At 42.5% G+C, this 17223-nt stretch overlaps 2 protein-coding genes across 3 annotated transcripts; one reads left to right on the top strand and one right to left on the bottom strand.

Annotated features, from left to right (window-relative positions):
- The first annotated feature begins 329 nt into the window (after positions 1–329).
- Positions 330–2594, top strand: ArgRS (arginine--tRNA ligase-like protein). Its single transcript, XM_069052383.1, has 3 exons — positions 330–496; positions 553–702; positions 750–2594. Exons 1-3 carry the CDS (start codon positions 443–445, stop codon positions 2562–2564), a joined length of 2019 nt encoding a protein of 672 aa, XP_068908484.1. The 5' UTR covers positions 330–442; the 3' UTR covers positions 2565–2594.
- LOC138134233 (guanine nucleotide exchange factor for Rab-3A-like) lies at positions 2586–17121 on the bottom strand. Of its 2 annotated transcripts, none has more exons than XM_069052406.1 (6): positions 16988–17121; positions 5604–6165; positions 3546–4081; positions 3201–3300; positions 3081–3147; positions 2586–2898 (listed from the first exon to the last, which is right to left on the bottom strand). In XM_069052406.1, exons 2-6 carry the CDS (start codon positions 6120–6122, stop codon positions 2819–2821), a joined length of 1302 nt encoding a protein of 433 aa, XP_068908507.1. In that variant the 5' UTR covers positions 6123–6165; positions 16988–17121; the 3' UTR covers positions 2586–2818. The 2 variants fall into 2 exon arrangements, with proteins under 2 accessions (XP_068908507.1, XP_068908508.1); XM_069052407.1 differs by lacking the exon at positions 16988–17121 and adding an exon at positions 10924–11240.
- Between the last annotated feature and the right edge of the window lie 102 nt (positions 17122–17223).

The following is a 17223-nucleotide window of genomic DNA, read 5'->3' as shown; positions in this document are numbered from 1 at the left end:
TGTAACTTGGTATTGTTTCGACATTTCTGTGAGGTACAGAATCTCTAGCTGACTGATTTTTGTGTTGTACATGAGAAGAAGTGTGTGGTACTAATTTTCATGTGCTTAGCATATCCACATCTTAACTTACCAGTAAAACTCTGTAAAATGTTTACTATTATAAAAGAAAATAAACTGCATTTAATGTGACAACATTTTTTTACAGCCTCTCGAGACTTTCCTGCAAGAAACGCAAATTCATTTATGTTATTTGTTGCGTTAAACGTTGTGCCAACTTTAAAAATGGCGCCTGCACGAAAGCGGAGACTTTGGGTTTCGACGGTTGGCTTGTTGGCTACGGTTGTCGGCCATTTTTTGAAAATTTTATTTTTCAGCACACGTGAACTTTATTAGCAGTATTTTTCAGTGAAATCGAAACCGACACCGGCGAAACATCTTCGGAATGGGTTTAATCGACGAAACCGTAACATTTTACAACAACGAAGCCAACGTAGCGGTAAGCCGTACGTTTGTCAGAAAATTAGGTTATGTCGTTCAATCCATATTGTGCAGGAGGATCAAATCAAACTTTTAAAGAGACAAATCCTGCAGTTGCAACAAAGTATTAAAAACAAAACGGTCGATTCCTCGCTGAACCCCGAACTTCAAAAACTGATAACCGAAAATACGAAGTTAAAACATCGCCTTACCATCCTGAAGAGGGTAAGTCCTCCTCCTTCGCGTGAACCTCCCTCACCGTCCCGTTTTAGGCGATTTCCAACTTGAATCGCTCCCCCACACCCCGAGACCCCACCAAGATGCAAAACATCCAGGACGTCCTGGATGAAATTTTTCGGCAAGCGATTGCGTCAGCATGCCCGGACGTCACCGATCCCCCGGTGGTGATCACTTTGACCGGAAACAACCCCAAATTCGGCGACTATCAGTGCAACTCGGCAATGCAACTGTCCAACATTTACAAGCAGCTTGGGAGAAAAATCTCGCCTCGAGACGTCGCGAACAAGATAGTGGAAAACGTGGCGGAAAACGAGCTGATCGAAAGATTGGAAGTCGCGGGACCCGGTTTTATTAACGTGTTCGTAAGTAAGACTTTTGGTTTGCGCAATTTGTCGACGATATTTTCGCACGGAGTCAGGGCCCCGGTCCAGCAAAAGCTGCGCGTTTTGGTCGATTTTTCGGCTCCCAACATCGCGAAAGAGATGCACGTGGGGCATCTGCGCTCGACCATAATAGGCGAGAGCATCTGCCGGTTGTTGGAGTTTTTGGGGCACGACGTGTTGCGGATCAATCACGTGGGGGACTGGGGAACGCAGTTCGGGATGTTGATAGCGCACCTGCAGGACAAGTTTCCGAATTATTTGGTCGAGTCGCCGCCGATAGCGGACTTGCAGAGCTTCTACAAAGAATCGAAAAAACGCTTCGACGAGGACGAGGAGTTCAAGAAGCGCGCGTATGCGTGCGTCGTCAAGCTCCAAGCTTTCGACCCCAACTACACCAAAGCTTGGCAGCTGATCTGCGACGTCTCGCGCAAAGAGTTCCAGGTCATCTACGACAGGCTGGAGGTTAGACTGACCGAACGCGGCGAGTCGTTCTACCAGACTCGCATGAACGACATCGTCGCGGAGTTGGACCAAGGGGGCTACCTGGAGGAGGACGAGGGCCGCAAAGTCATGTGGGGCGACAGGAGCGAAGGCAGTATCCCATTCACGGTGGTGAAATCCGACGGGGGCTACACCTACGACACCTCGGACCTCGCCACCATCAAGCAACGAATCCTCGAAGAAAAATGCGACTGGATCATTTACGTCACGGACGCCGGCCAGGCCACGCACTTCCAGATCTTGTTCCGGTGCGCCCGCAGGATCGGTCTGCTCACGGACAGGATTCGCGTGGACCACGTCCCGTTCGGGGTGGTCCTCGGCGAGGACCGGAAGAAGTTTAAGACCAGGTCTGGAGACACCGTCCGACTGATAGACCTGCTCGAGGAAGGGCTCAAACGCGCCCTGGACAAGCTCCAAGAGAAAAACCGCGACCAAGTGTTGAGTCCGGAAGAGTTGAAGAAGGCGCAGGAGTCCATCGCGTACGGGTGCATCAAGTACGCCGACTTGAGCCACAACCGCAACCACGAATACGTCTTCAGCTTCGACAAGATGCTCGAGGACAAGGGAAACACGGCGGTCTACCTGTTGTATGCGTACACAAGGATCAGGTCGATCGCTCGCACGGCCAACTTCGACGAGAAGAAAATAGAGGAGTTGTCGAAAGGGCACGCGATCTCGCTGGACCACGAGAAAGAGTGGAAGTTGGGGAAGGTCCTGCTGAGGTTTCCCGAGGAACTCGTCAAGATCACGAAGGATCTGTGCTTGCACCACTTGTGCGAATACGTCTACGAAATCGCGACCACCTTTACGGAATTCTACGATGCGTGCTATTGTGTAGAGAAGAACTCGGCGGGGGACGTCGTCAAGGTCAACCACGGAAGGATCTTGTTGGCAGAGGCGACGGCTCGCGTCATGGCAAAATGTTTCGATATCTTGGGTCTCAAACCGGTGTCGAAAATGTAATTTGTTTACGAATAAAACTCGTTTTCTTGATGATACGTGTATTTTTTCGTCATAGAATTTATTTAAAAAAAAGTCAACCTTAATATAATACATTTAGTTTTTTCTTAGACTGGCTATTTACAGTTAAAATCTGGGAAGACTAAAATATAATATCTTCAAAGAAACTACTCGCATATTTACAAAAGAAAGTCTTTGGTTTGAGTTGTCAGATCTTCTTGGCACATAGTTTATTAATGATTAAAAAAACACTAACGTCAAGAGCTCAGGTTTAGTCCTAATCTCGCTAGCACCATGTCCTTTCTCAACCTCACGATCTCCCAGTAGACGTCGTGTGCTGAAACCAATTGGTCCGATAAGAATCTAATTCGGTCTAGTCGTAAAAACGCCGCCATAAAAGGGCCACGAGAATCGAATTGAAGTTTTCCACTCTCGAACCCGAACCGCTCACTTCACATAATTTCGTTGGGATCGGGATTCGAGAGCGAATTTTCCAGGATCAAATTTTTCCCCACTTACCGGAACTTTTCACCAGGCCCCGTTCGATGTATTTGAGATAATTTAAAAAATCACAAACGGCAATTATCTACGGACAAAATCGTTACGTCGTTTGCGAACACGAAATTCGACACGCCTTACCCTGTTCCTGCATATCTGCGATATGCTGTACCAGTTGTCGGCTTCTCCGATGTTCATTCGATAAAAGCACAGCCTCGGCACTTCGAGTAAAGCGCATTTCCTGCAAAACCATCACAACCATAAAAAAAAAAACAACTAACTCGAAACGATTAAACAGATAAGCATCGTCCGACCAAAAAAATTACATCGTAGTGGGCCGCACTTCCGCTTCGTGCCCGATAATTCTAGTCTATTTTGTATTCTGAAAACTATGATAAAATTGTTTTTTTTTTTTTTGACGTGCCAAAAATAAAAGACGTTATTTCTAATCTAACTTCCGGTCCCTAATTTCGATTCACCACCTACTTCGGAAACATCGCCTTGGTCCTGTCTCCCACAGCCTCTATGAGTATGGTCCCCGTTTCCACCGCCCGTCGGACCTTCCTCGACAGATCCTCGTTGTTGAACGCCAAACACTGATCGATATCCTCGACGTAAACCCTCCGAACGAACGGATCGTCCTTGTCGAGGCAAGGTTTCTGCCTCCACGCCAGAAACTCCTTGTGAACGTTCGGATCCACCTCCAGCCCCTCCTTGCTTTCCACCTCGCACGGAATGTGGTGCACCTCCTTGACCGGCGACTCCGGCGGCGAATTCTCTCTACCGTACTTCAGATTAAAATGGCTCGGCGACCGCCGGTGCTTCTTGTTCTCCTCCTTGATCCGACTGTCGATCTGCGGGTGCAGGTGCGGGTTCGGCCTGCTCGGCGTCGACGTCAACACGAGCGTCTTCAACGCGGCCACCTCGGCGGTCAACACGTCCACCTTCATCTGGCTCTCCTTCAGCGCCTTCTCGGAAGCCGCCTGCTTCTCGTTCGCCTCTCGGACCATGTTGTGCGCCTCCTGCCGAACAAAACTCTCCCTTCACATGCTGCCAAGCGATTTGGCGCGATGCCGCCCACTCGAACCCCCGGTCTACTCACGGTGTCGCGCCAATCGGTCGGGATTTTCTCGATTTCCGCCCCCAATTCCAGCAAACTCCTGCTGAGCCCCTTCCGCAGGGGTGGAAAACGTTTATTTGCCATCGAATTGAACCGATTTACGCGAAACTGCGGCGGAAAACGAACGGGTGGGACAGGAACTCGATATTTTTTGTTTGAGCGATCGCAGATTACGCGCCTCTAATCTAATTAGTGGGTAAACGCATGAACGTTGCACGTCACGTTTATCCTCCAAGGATTTGTTAATTTTATTAATAGTCCTGGGGCGCACCTACCACTCTAAATATCCTGAATAATAAAACTAACTGGAATTTGAAAAAACGTGAAATTTTGTGGTTTCGTTAAATCACTGACGTCTATCGAACAACAATTTCCGCACATTTTTCTGATTCATTTGTTCGGTGACGTAACAATTACGGAATTCGCCCCGACTCGATGATGGATTTATTCTTTCGAATTGGACGTGCGTGCTTTAAAACCGGTGGTGCCGATATCAATCGCATCCGCCCGTACCGAAAGTTTGACCCTTACCCCGGACCATCGATTTTCCTGTGGGAAAAACACGGCGTACGCGTTTTTCGCGTGCACGAGAGAGTCAAAGCCCTCTGCTGATTCCTGAAACTATAAAAAATGTGTACGACTTCTGGGGACGATTAACGCGCAAAAATTGGCACTTAAGCCGCTTTATCGCTCCGGTACCAACCACCGCCGACCGTCTGTTTATGAAACAAGAAATCGTGTTTATGTAAGTGCATTATTTAAAAAAAGTGTGTTGTCTCGGCTCGTAAATTTCGTGTTGCGCTGGCGTCGTTAAATTACGGCGAGTGACAAAGTTACGTCCGGAACCGCTAGAAATTCCGATTCGTTCGAAAAATGGTAATTATCTCGTCGAAACTCGGTCAACGTGTCGATTAAAAAAATATTAATAAAGAAAAAACAATGGAGCGCATCGCGATTAAAAAAGAAACAATGGAGGATACAACAAGCTGGGCGTCGAGGTGAAACTCTTGACCCACCTGTGTGCTCGCTTGCGGCTGAAAAAAACGGAACTGATAGGTATTTTCCGATCGGTGTCAAGGGCGGCGCCCCGGAGCCGAAGTCGCGGCTCGTCAAAGTGTAAAATTCGGAAATTTCGCTGCGACTCCGCCGGAGGTTTTCCGGTCTGGTTGAGCCGCGATGTCGTCCTCCGTGGATGAACATTTTTTTCCCTGTGGCTTTCACCACATTTTCAATCGAAAAATCCGGCGGCGACTTTCGCGAATGCGCGTCTCTTTAAATCCCCTCGGTGAAAGTCGAGCGGACCGTGCGAACGTCGTGAATAACAAACGACACAAAACGCGACCACCACGTTCCTCCGCACGGCACAACCTTGGAGGTGAACGACCGGTTCGAGTTGTCGGCCGCATGGTTCGATCTGAGTTCACCTGAAAGAGGCTCGCGGTCAGGTCCTCGAGTTCGGCCTCCACGTCCTGCCTGATCCGCGACAGTCTCGCCACTTCTTCGTCTTTCAGCTTGAGCTCTTGGTGGGCGTCCCTCAGTTCGTCCTGGAGGCGCGCGAACGTCTGCTCCTTGGCGCCGACCACCTGGCGGGCCCAGTCGCCCTGGTCCTCGCCCTTTTCCAGCTTCTCGAGCCCGAGGTCGCTGTAGACCGAGCTGTCGGAGCTGTTCCGGTGCATGACCTTGTCGGTGATGGTGGCGATGTCGGAGAACGATCCGAAGTCGCTGCTGTCATGGTTGAAGAGCTTGGTCGGGACGTGCAGGTCCGGTTCGTCGATCTCCACGTTGTCCTCTTCGTCGGTGGTGTACGACTCGTCGCCGGTGGTGCCGGTCGATCCGGCGCGACGGTGCTTCAGCACGCCCGCCGTCTTCGGCACCATCAGCAGGCCCTTGCCGATCGGACTCTTCTTCGAGCTCGGCGACGGCACCGCCGCCGTTTCCTTCATGGCTGACCGGACCAGGGGAAGTCACTTCATCGCGTCTCTCCCTCTGCAAAAGCGGAAAACCGTGAGAACGACGACTCGCGGATTTCACCGGCTTATTGTGTTAAGTATTTCAATTTCTAAATTGTTCCGACACGGATGCGTTTTTCTACAATGGTACGCTCCGACGGAGAAATATCTAACGGTGCTTCGCATCTGTTGGGCCCCCACTGACGATATTATTCATGATAAACGAGATAAAGACGAAGGCGACTCGATCGCTCTACAATCGGAACTACCAGATTGACGTCACCCCACCGTTTAGAATCTTTACTCAAAAAAGGAAACGTGAATATTTAATGTTTCAAACGTTCGCGTGAACTGTCTCTCTCCGTTAACGTCACGAACTGGGAAAAATTACCAATCCATGTTCGTCAAAAAATTGACACCGTTTCCGCTCGGATCGACACTACGAATGTGATTGCACCGACATTTCCTAATCGGAAATTGTAAATTATGTACCTCTCCGAAAATTCGCTCTGACAACTTTCATACTTTCCAAATAAATAACCGCCATCCTGTCGAACACCCGATACGCGAACAGAGTTCCCAGATACCGAGTGATCATGGCTCAATCGATGTAACGTTTACGATCCTTCGTCACGAGACTCCCTAATGCTCATTTATCAATACCACTTTGTAGAAACGTGCTGAACTTTTGACGTTTAGCATTGTAGTGTGGTGTTTTACAAATAAAATTATAATAACGCGTTACATTAAAAAAATTGAAAATGATCCGTAAAACATGCACAGTATTGTACTTTAGTGTCCACAGTAAAGATGCACAATAAAAATAATACATGCACGGTGAAAATTATAAATGTCCAGCAAAAATTATAAATGATAAGTATTGGGTACACCTTGCGGGGATTGCCATGAAGGAGTAAGTCTTACAAAATGCCTTGTAAACGAGACACTATTTTTTCTACTTTGCACCTTTTAAGCTATTTTTAAGTGAAAATTAACATTTTTAAGATTTGGGGAATTTTCTCGTGGTTGGCAGCAAATGTCATATTGTGTGAAAGATTCAAATTTTCACTGCTCTTAACAAATTAAAAATGAGCGAAGACAATTTTGTATGTCCCGCCAGAAGTACGAGATAAGGATTAGTCTAACTGCCCAAAACACATCTAATGTAACGATTAATGTTTACAACAATTGTACCAGGTGATCAAAAAGGACTGTTTGAGTTGGCAATTCAATTTAGAGCATTTTGTTATTCGGCTGTTTGTAATACTGCAACCGGATACTTCTTTCGACAGCGACAGAATTGGTGGTTATGTATAATCTGTTTCAAAATCAAAAATCCACCACCTGTTGAATTATGTTGGCAGAAACAAAGAAATCCCTAGAATAAATTTCATTTTTTTGGGTTGGCCTAACGTTCCGCCAAAATTTGACATCGAACTGTTGAGTTTATTACGTAACGCAAAATAATTATTATGTACAAAAAGGTGGTAGCTGCCATATCACACCTTTTGAGTGAAATAATAAAATGAGAATTAAAAAAACACGATGAGCTACGACCAAAACGACTGTCAACAGTTTTCTTTCATAACCCCACTTTTTCCTACATTTGCAAACACACTAAAAACGACGTTGTCGGTTGTATTTTCGAGGTAGAATGCAGTGTTGGTGGATTTTTGATTTTGAAACAGATTATACGGGGTGATCAAGAAGGACTGTTTAAGTTGGTAACACTGAATCGTATTTTAAATCGTATAACAAGAGTAACTTCCGGTTGTTGGTGGCTTGCCGTTGTTAATGCTATACCTATATCAGATAATTGTCAAATAAACCAACAAAACATGTCCAGTTGCAGTGTTAAATATAACCGAATTAAAAAAAATTCTTAATTGTACTGCCAACTTAAACAGTCCTTCTTGATCACCCGGTATATGCCGTTCACGATTATTTTAAACACGCAGGAGGCCGCGATATTTTTTTGTTAGATTGGCGTCAGGTCCTGTCATATGAGGTTTCGTTTTTAAATATTCGCATTGTTGTCAATTCCGTCATTAATTTAGTTAATAAGAATTTACCCAGAACTGCCCTACAAATATGTATGTTTCATTTCAATTACAATTTTACGATTATTGTTCCTAATGCGTTCAATTATTTAAAAAATGTAACAACTTGGGAGCAGTGTTCGGTTGAATTATAACCTAAAATAGATTTATTAAGACAAATCACAATACTGCCAACTAAAATGTCAGATTTTCATAGATAGTCCGAATTTGAAATAATCGTGAATGGTTTATATGTATAAAAATCAACGGGAAAGTTCATTTTTTCTTTAAAACAATTGTCAAAGTGCTGTCATGTTGGTATGAGCCACTAGTTTGATGGTTATTGTATTGGGTTGGCAAAGTTAAATGTCAATTGTATGTCACCTATTTTCATGTAAAGGGAAAGGCGCTTGCGCTACTGAATATATTCAGTTGTATTTTTCAGTGTCATTATCGTCTTTATTTCTTGTCTTTTGGTATAAAATTTGCTTACACCTGAAACTTTTCTGACTTTTGAAAATTATTGAGATAACCTCAAACCTTTTCTAGGGAGATTTTACGGTACAGATGTTCTCAAACGAAAGGTTTTAGGGTGGTATACAGCCTGGTCTTTGAGGGAATTTAACATTGACAATTGTTTAAAAAAAGTGGACTATACAAAGAAACAACTTGAACTGTCAACTGTCAGTGTGAAGTCGTCAACAACTGGAACTTACTCCAGTTATACAGGGTGATTTTGAAATTTTAACCACAAGCTACTGGCTTCATGTCGAACTCGGAAAAAATATTTAAAAAATTCTGTCAAAAAATAAAATGACATTTATTTTTTGAGCTACAATTTTTTTTAAATTGCTTTTAGTCTTCTACGTTGTTCCACAACTTCGTAGGTAAAATTTCGGCACAACTTTCAAAAACACCTGTATGTACCATTTAAAGCTAAAATAAAAGTCCGTACTGGCAACTCAAACAGCTCTTTTTGATCACGCTGTATACTCCAGGGAAACAACTTAAATTAAAATTCATTTTCTTTTCGCGTTTATTTTGACATTTCATTTTCGTCATGCCAAGATCAGGAATGCCAACCATGAAAAAGTAAATTGCGCTAGTTTGTTTGAAAACATGCATTTCTATTACAGCACCCAAAATGGGTTTTGTAATAGCTTTCATACAGACACAAAGTGGAAAAAAGTGTTGTACGGATTTCAATATGTATATACATAGTAAAAAAAAAAGTCAACAAAAAAGATCTACGTGAGAGTTTTTAGGATTCCAAACACACTTTCCAACATTCCCAATTTGTTGTATTAAATTTTTGGACATCAGAAACCAGAAATCATTAATAAAATCTTCCATTTGGCACAGCAAAACGTGCAACAAATTTTATTATTATATTTTGGTAGTATAGAACGAACAGGGAAAACTGGCATTTGCCAGTTCGCAACACTTGCCAGAATACAGTATTGTGTATTTACACAATATGTAAATACTCGGTAGCATTTATCATTTTTGCTGAACATTTATTTCCCTTATAGCGTGTATTTTTTGTACCGCGCATTTATAATTTTCTTCAGCGTTCATTTACAATTGTTACTGAACACCTATCATCTCGGTGCATGTATTATTTTTATTGAACAAAAGTATTAGACGTTGCATGTATGTAATTTGTTGCCATCCTCAACTTACAGTACAGCAACGACACGGACACCGTAAAATTTGGTCGTAAAATGTTCAAATAAAAATGAAACAAACACTCGTTCAGTTCTGATCGTTTCGGATAAAACCCTTTCGAGTAATTATACTCAATTGGGCAGTTTTTTTCCTATCATGTTGGCTTTATTATCGATTGTAAATTTAATGGTAAATTTGATAAGAAACTGTGTGGGCAGAGAAATCTCGAATACTGCGACTAATAATGAAACGGTTCGCCAAAATGCCATTCGAAAAAGGTAACATTTCAATCTAGCCCGACCTCGGCATTGGCTAATAATTCACAAACCCAAAACGATCCCGACGAATTTGGGAAAGGTTAAGAGCGCCCTCGGGACATTACGCAAGCCACCAACCGCACTCCTAACGTTAGTCTTTATTGAAATCTATAACGCAATTCGTTTTTGCAACGCCGACAAAAAACAGTGCGAATTATTAATAATTCAGAGCGCACAAAGGAATGTTGGCAACAAACACCGTTGCGACTCTCGTGTGTCGGAATCGAAAGCTGCCAGATCGTCGTGTCCAATTCGAAAAATGAAATTCCTCGACAATTTCCCATCGCGTTGTTTCTCAACTGGCGTGAGGCCAGTTTTAATTTTTCGATGGAGAGGCCTCGGCCGAACCTTCGACACGCACAAATATGTATCCTCGGTACATATTTATGTATCGTCGATACGTTCAGATATCGACGTCTTATCTAAAATTCACAGGGCCGATCCTGCACAGTAAAAGTGCGAAAATATTTGGACCGCGCCTCGAGTTGTTTATTGTAAATTCCTGGCGCGCGGAGAATTCACAAGCACTGGCTCGGTGCGGAGATGCCGCGACAAGAATTGCTCGCCGGAAGGGCACAATTTTATAATCGGTCACATGTGGGCACCATCGCGAGGCCAATAAATCGTGTTTGTCTCGTTTGAAAAGCGAGAAAAAAGCGAATTAGCATGCCGGACACGTCCACCGTGTCACATCTGCAGCATTCGAACGGCACGTTTCTTGTGTTACCGTTGAACTCCGACCCCTCAGGGGCGAATTCCTGTCGGACTCACCCTGTGTGAAGCAGAGTCGAAGGCCGAGACACTCCGTACACTGTGCCAACATGAAACGTTCGCCGCCACTGTCCGACTCTCACTGCGCGCCGCGCTTTCCGCGGGATGCGAACGCCGCCGGTCGCTTGGCAACGCGCAAGGGGGACCACTCGACCCCCTGCTGTTCCGGATTTTTCCGGGGGGCGACGATTAATTAACGCGGTCGCACTTATTTTTAGACCGTTACGTCCGAAACTACGTAAACAATCAATTAATCGGACGAGGTCGCGGGATCCGTGCAGGGTTTTTTTCTCCGTTGCACCTTGGATTCGCACGGTCTTATCGCGCCATTAGATGTAAAATCCGCGGCCGGCGTGTCCTAGATATGCGGAATACGGTGCCAGGCAGCGCGCTGTACCGGCAATTAGTGAAAGGTGAACCCGAGCAACGTTGCACGTGTGTGCCGTGACGACCGCGGCGACGGCGAAAAAAGGCTTCTTCGGATCGACACCGGGAGTCATAGTAACGTAGAGCGGGGGCGGCTGGAGGGTGGAAAAGTTGCCGATTGCTTGGACCCATGACGTAAACGTGGCGGGACAGGATCGAGTGTTCCGTAGATGGAGTCGGCGATAAAGCAATAAAAAGCACCCGAGCCACGACCGGAGTTTCTGATTATATTATGACACATCCTTGTGTCAATTAACCCACATATCTTCCACGTGGGATGAACCCTGTTTTGACGAGCCGATGTCGGTAATGGTGCACCTATCAGAGAGTGGTGATGCACGACGAATCTACCGTCTCAGTATTGACAGATGATGACGCTCAACAGATTAATACCTGAAAATTGATTGATGTAACAAGTTGAGAACACAACACGATTTGAAACAAAGGTTAAACTACATATTTCTAATTTGCAATTTCTACAAATTGACAAAACATGTAGAAAAGATTGCGGAAGACGAGCAAGTGGCTTGGCAGAAGTCCAAAATGTGGGAAAATGTCTGCCTGAACTTTTGGAATCTGTACTACGTCTTATGGATTTTTCCCATGCTTAAATCGCATCTTTCCTAACAAGTCGGCACTTTATTTTCCTCAGAAATGTTGTCGTTAAAGACGACTCCCATGATCCCAGATGTTTTTATTTATTTTTCTAATTTTGTCCGCATTGATTTGACGAATCTCGCATATTTGGGAGATCACGACGTAGTCCTATCCCAACGTAGTAAAAATGACCAAAACCGTGGCCGCAGAGTTTAACACCTTCTTCTGCCACTTAACCTGCATACCTTCTACGTGGGATAAGTCCCGGTTTGACGAGCACTTGAACCCACATCGCTTATTTGGCCAATCAATAATCAATAATAATAATTATGTGATGATTGACGATGAACCTGCCGGCTCTGTATCCACAAATAAATTCGTTAATGAGATAAATACTTGAAAATTAAAAAAAAATGAAATATGATCGAGAAGCTCATGACAAGTTCAAATTTTGTATTTGGGAATGTAGCAAGTTCCTTTTGGATTTTTTTCTATTTTTTTAAAATAAGTCTATTTTATAATTAGCCTCCATTTTGATTCTCTACTAGACATATTAACGAACGCGACGTCATCATCTGGGATGTCCTTATAGCCATTATTTCACGGAACATTTTACGAAAATTTTTAGGTTGGCAAAGCTTGGTCCGTCATGCGTGTCAGTTTAAAATACAAAATGTGCAAAGAATTATTTATCAGGCAACAAATTCGCGACCGTATTTTGGCAATTTCACGTATTTCAGCGGGCGTACATGAAAGATTATCTTCCAAATTCGTGTTTTGTGACAGAATTTGGACAAAACAAAAGGCGACTTTGAAGACTTGATCAAATTTTCACTTTTAAAATTAAGACATTACCAACCGCCACAAAAATATGTACCTAAATCGAGGAAAGTAAACATTTTTGTTTAAAAACGGCAAAAAGGGCAAATTACAAAAAATAGTACAAAAAAACTCGTTTCATAAGACCTTAAAGCACTCATTCTTTAAAACAACTCGTGGCTACGCCACTCGTTTTTTAATCTTGAATTCGTGCTTCAAGACAGGTCTTATGAAACTTGTCTTTTAATATACTATTTTAGCACTCAAATGACGTCATTTGAGTGCTTTAATAGGTCGTTGGCGTGTTAGAAATAGACTAGTAAAATTTACTGTATTGATGTTGGTAGCGTGAAGTGTCAACTGACAGACGTCAAAAAATAAATCTCGCAGAAAACAAAGCAAATTAATAAATAACAATGAACAAAACGTTTAACTTTCATTCTGGGATTTGGACTTCTCTGGCAGTACATTTTCTAACGTCTTTTGTGCAATTTGCCTAATTTGCGGCGGCGTTAGTGATAAACTTTCTTCGGCGTTCATTTTCAAACACCAAATTCGAAAATTTAAAAAAATGTGACGTTTTAAATTAATTTTTTTGTTCGACACTGTCAGAATTTGAGTATTTTCTCCTATGTGAACGGATTTTGATAAATGTCACAACTTGTCAAAACGAAACGTCAAGCTAATTTTAAAGGTTTTAAGCGATTTGGAGTCTTTATGGGGCTCGTCGAACAAAAAAACGTTGTATTCAACTCGTTCGTGTGTAAATTGGGCCTTTTTTGGCACTCGTGGTCCTTTAAAACGCTCGCGTCACTCGCGTTTTAAAATGGCCCACGCGTGCCAAAAAAGGCCCAATTTACACACAAACTCGTCAAATAAACTACTATTTTTCACAGCCGGCTAAAATTATGCCACATAAAAAATGTCACCAACCACCGCAAAATTCCCTACATTTAAAATTTTAATTTTTTTATTTATAAAATGGTATAAAGCGGCAAAATAGAAAAAATAGTATAAAAGATTCGTTGCAGAAGGTCCTTCAATAGATGCCTTCATCAACTTATATGTTAATATACAGGGTGAGCAACAATAACTGTTTCAGTTGGCAAAAAAAAAATTTACATAAAATTTTCAAGACTGAATTGTACCTATTTCGGTTTGTTTTATTGACATTATTGACAGCTGGTATACATTTCAAATTTAAACGTCTTGGTTTTTGCAATCTTTTATTAATAAAATGGTTTTCTCGTTGGAACATGACATAAAAATCACCAAAAATCACCAGAATTTATTGTCAACTCAATCAGTACTTGTTGCTCACACGGTATAATCAAAATCAAAAATCCACCACCTGTTGAATTATGTTGGCAGAAAAAAAGAAATCCCTAGAATAAGTTTAATTTTTCTGGGTTGGCCCAACTTTCCGCCAAAATTTGACCTTCAGTGTGTCACAAATATCAAATTATAAAAATGCCTCGAAAACAAGGAATCTTTTAACCGCTAAATTAAAGCGAGCGTTCATTAAGTGCTTCGAAAAATTTAAAAAACAGGATGAACTACGACCAAAACGACTGTCAACAGTTTTCTTTCACAACCCCACTTTTTCCGACATTTGCAAACACTAAAAACAAAAGTTGGCGACGTTGTCGGTTGTATTTTCGAGGTAGAATGCAGTGTTGGTGGATTTTTGATTTTGAAACAAATTATATGTACTATTCTCGCGAACAGGATCACATCTTTTTTACGTAAATTCCGTCTTTCGTAATGGAAATGAGATGTTTATCTTTGGCGTAGAGTGTGTCGTTGAAAATGATCAACTGATAACCCCTGTGACGTCACAACCTTTTGAAATTTCATTATTTAACAACTAGATGGGAACTCACTTGTAGAAAGAAATTTAGAATGTGAAAGTACAATACTTACTGTTACGATGATGATAATGAACCTGCTGCCGCGGTTCGACGGATAATGAGGCTTAAAAGATTAATACTTGAAAATTGATCGGTTTAACAAAGCAAATGAGGTTTTAAACGAAAGTTGAATACATCAGTTCCAATTTTTCGCAAATTGATACAACAAAGAAGTAGAAATCTCTGGGAAAGACGAGCACATAGCTTGGATTCCTTGGAAGAAGTAAAATGCGAAAATATTTTTGTCTCCACTTTTAGATTTTTTCTCAAATTGCGTCAGATCCCTTTTGAACAAATTGCATCTTTCTTAATAAATGACATTTTTATTTTCCTCGTAGAAGTGTGTTTTTAAAAGGAACTTCTGACAGTTTTTTTTTAATTTCTACTGCATTAATTTGAGATTAATCATTTAACAAACAGTTGGGGACGAACGTGACCTAGACTGTGATGGTATAATTTTTCAAATATATCAATGCACAATATTTACGTATCTCGCATATCTGACAGATAACGATGAAGTTCTAGTCTTAACGTGATCAAAATTACATGTCCGGAGTGTTTAAATTACATTATGACACCTCCTTTTGTTACTCAACCTACATCCCTTCTACGTAAGGTCCAAGTTTGACAAGCACTAGAACCCATTTGAGTTGTGTAACCAACTGATAAGGCATCTACTAGAGTGTATTCCTGCATAATGAACCTAACGCTTTAACATCCACAAAAAGACAAAAACTTGAACACAATTCAGAATTTTCTGCCAATCAGTAGTGAAAACCAATGAGTCGCAGCAGGTTCCAAAACCGTGACAACATTTTTGCACTTTTGGGAGTGCACTATCGTCTTGTGGATTTTTCTCACGGACCGCGTCACAGAAATTACATCTTTCTTTATCTTTGGCATCGAGTATGTCGTTTAAAATGACCAACTGATAAACTCAGTGACGTCACAACCTTTTGAAATCTTAAAAATGACGAAATTTAGACCGTGCAAGTGTAGTGCTTACCGGAGCACTGGATGCACACAATTTTAAATGGCGACTGGACATTTTAGTTGCAAATTGATAGTGAAAACAAAAAAATGAAATATTTGCAAGATTCTTGCAACAAGGTCGAAAACAGTGGGAATTTTTTTTTGTACCACGTTCTTGTGGATTTTTTCGCCGACTGCGTCACATCCTTTTCGAACACATTACATCTTTCGTCATGGAAATGCGATTTTATCTTCCGCATTGAGTTGTCGTTCGAAACGATTAAAACTGATAACCCGTGTGACATCACGGTTTTTTGAAATTTCGACGATAACCTTTAATTAATCATTTAACAACTAGATGGGGGCCCTGAAAGCAATCTAGAACGTGAAAGTAGCATTTTCCAAAAGGAAAATCGTAAATGCACACATCTCGCATATCTGATTGGAGGTTAGGCAAGACTGCAAGATGCAACCTTGACATTTCCCCCTGGTCTCGTGTACAACACATCTAATTGGCAAAAAAGTGTTCGCGGAGATGGAACCGAAACATCTCGTCTTGCGGCATTCGCGATGAAACCGAAAATGCGACGCACCTCCTGCGGCTCGTGATATGTCACTGATAACCCCAGGATTTATCTGCGGAGCGATCAATCCCTGTTGCTCCGAACACAAAGAAAATAACGACCGGAAACTCGGAACACGTTTGACTTTCTCATGAAATTATCTTTTGTTCGGAACCGGCGAGAGCAAAAACCCGTCTCGGCAAAAATTTGCAATTCTGACCAGACGGAGGTGGCAACGGCGGACAAATAAAACGCCACCAATTCAATCCATTAGTGCGCCCCGACGCCGAATCCTATTACCATAAAACTTCGGGAAAACATCGATTCCGCCTCCTTATGGACGAATAACGATAATTTTACGATAAACAGACGCTTCTTCGAAACGGAGCGGCGCAACCTTGGACCATGCAAATTAATCTCGAATTTAAAAGGATGGGATGTGGATTTTTCATTTTGGTTTAAAAATTTCCGGCCTTGGGACAGCGCGCCTGCGTCGTGACCATGTATTCGAGGAATTTTTTCTCCAAGTGGGAGTCTAGCTTTGATCCGAGAGGAATGCGGAGCAACAGGAAACGGGATTTGCCATTACAATTATTTTTGTTGATGCGATGAAAAAAACTGTTTGCTCGCGAAGATTGCAGATCTTGCACGCAAAATCTCCGTAAGTTTCTGTTTGTTTATTGCGAGCTTTCGCCAACGCGAGCTGAACCGTGTTGACAGAAAAAATTTGCTGCTTTGTTTACAGAACAATTTGGTATACACAAATCGTTATCTTACCTTGTGGGATTACGGAATGACAATTTCTCAGCGGACACTCTGCTGGAATGTTTACACGCTTCTACACTAGCATACTGATTGTACTGGTTTGACACATTTACAACAATAAGTAGGCAAGAAATGACATTTTAGAGACCGAGTGGCGCCACCTACCAACCAATAGTCTCAACCAAACGAACACTTGCTAGATTACTGCAATCATCACTCTGCATTGTTAGTTGCCTATTCAAACCAAA

This window comes from Tenebrio molitor, chromosome 6 (assembly GCF_963966145.1).
Source record: "Tenebrio molitor chromosome 6, icTenMoli1.1, whole genome shotgun sequence".
Classification (NCBI taxonomy): Eukaryota; Metazoa; Arthropoda; class Insecta; order Coleoptera; family Tenebrionidae; genus Tenebrio; species Tenebrio molitor.
The sequence above is the reverse complement of the archived record's forward strand: the minus strand, read 5'-3'. Positions and strand labels throughout refer to the sequence as shown.

Excerpts from the sequence above, each read along its gene's own strand:
- LOC138134233 (XM_069052406.1), bottom strand. The coding sequence starts at position 6,122 with ATGAAGGAAACGGCGGCGGTGCCGTCGCCGAGCTCGAAGAAGAGTCCG. Across the intron at positions 3,301-3,545 it reads ACCAAGGCGATGTTTCCGAA|GAAATGCGCTTTACTCGAAG; the intron begins GTAGGTGGTGAA and ends ATGGTTTTGCAG. Across the intron at positions 2,899-3,080 it reads GGGCCTGGTGAAAAGTTCCG|CACACGACGTCTACTGGGAG; the intron begins GTAAGTGGGGAA and ends AATTGGTTTCAG.
- ArgRS (XM_069052383.1), top strand. The coding sequence starts at position 443 with ATGGGTTTAATCGACGAAACCGTAACATTTTACAACAACGAAGCCAAC. Across the intron at positions 497-552 it reads ACAACGAAGCCAACGTAGCG|GAGGATCAAATCAAACTTTT; the intron begins GTAAGCCGTACG and ends CATATTGTGCAG. Across the intron at positions 703-749 it reads GCCTTACCATCCTGAAGAGG|GCGATTTCCAACTTGAATCG; the intron begins GTAAGTCCTCCT and ends GTCCCGTTTTAG.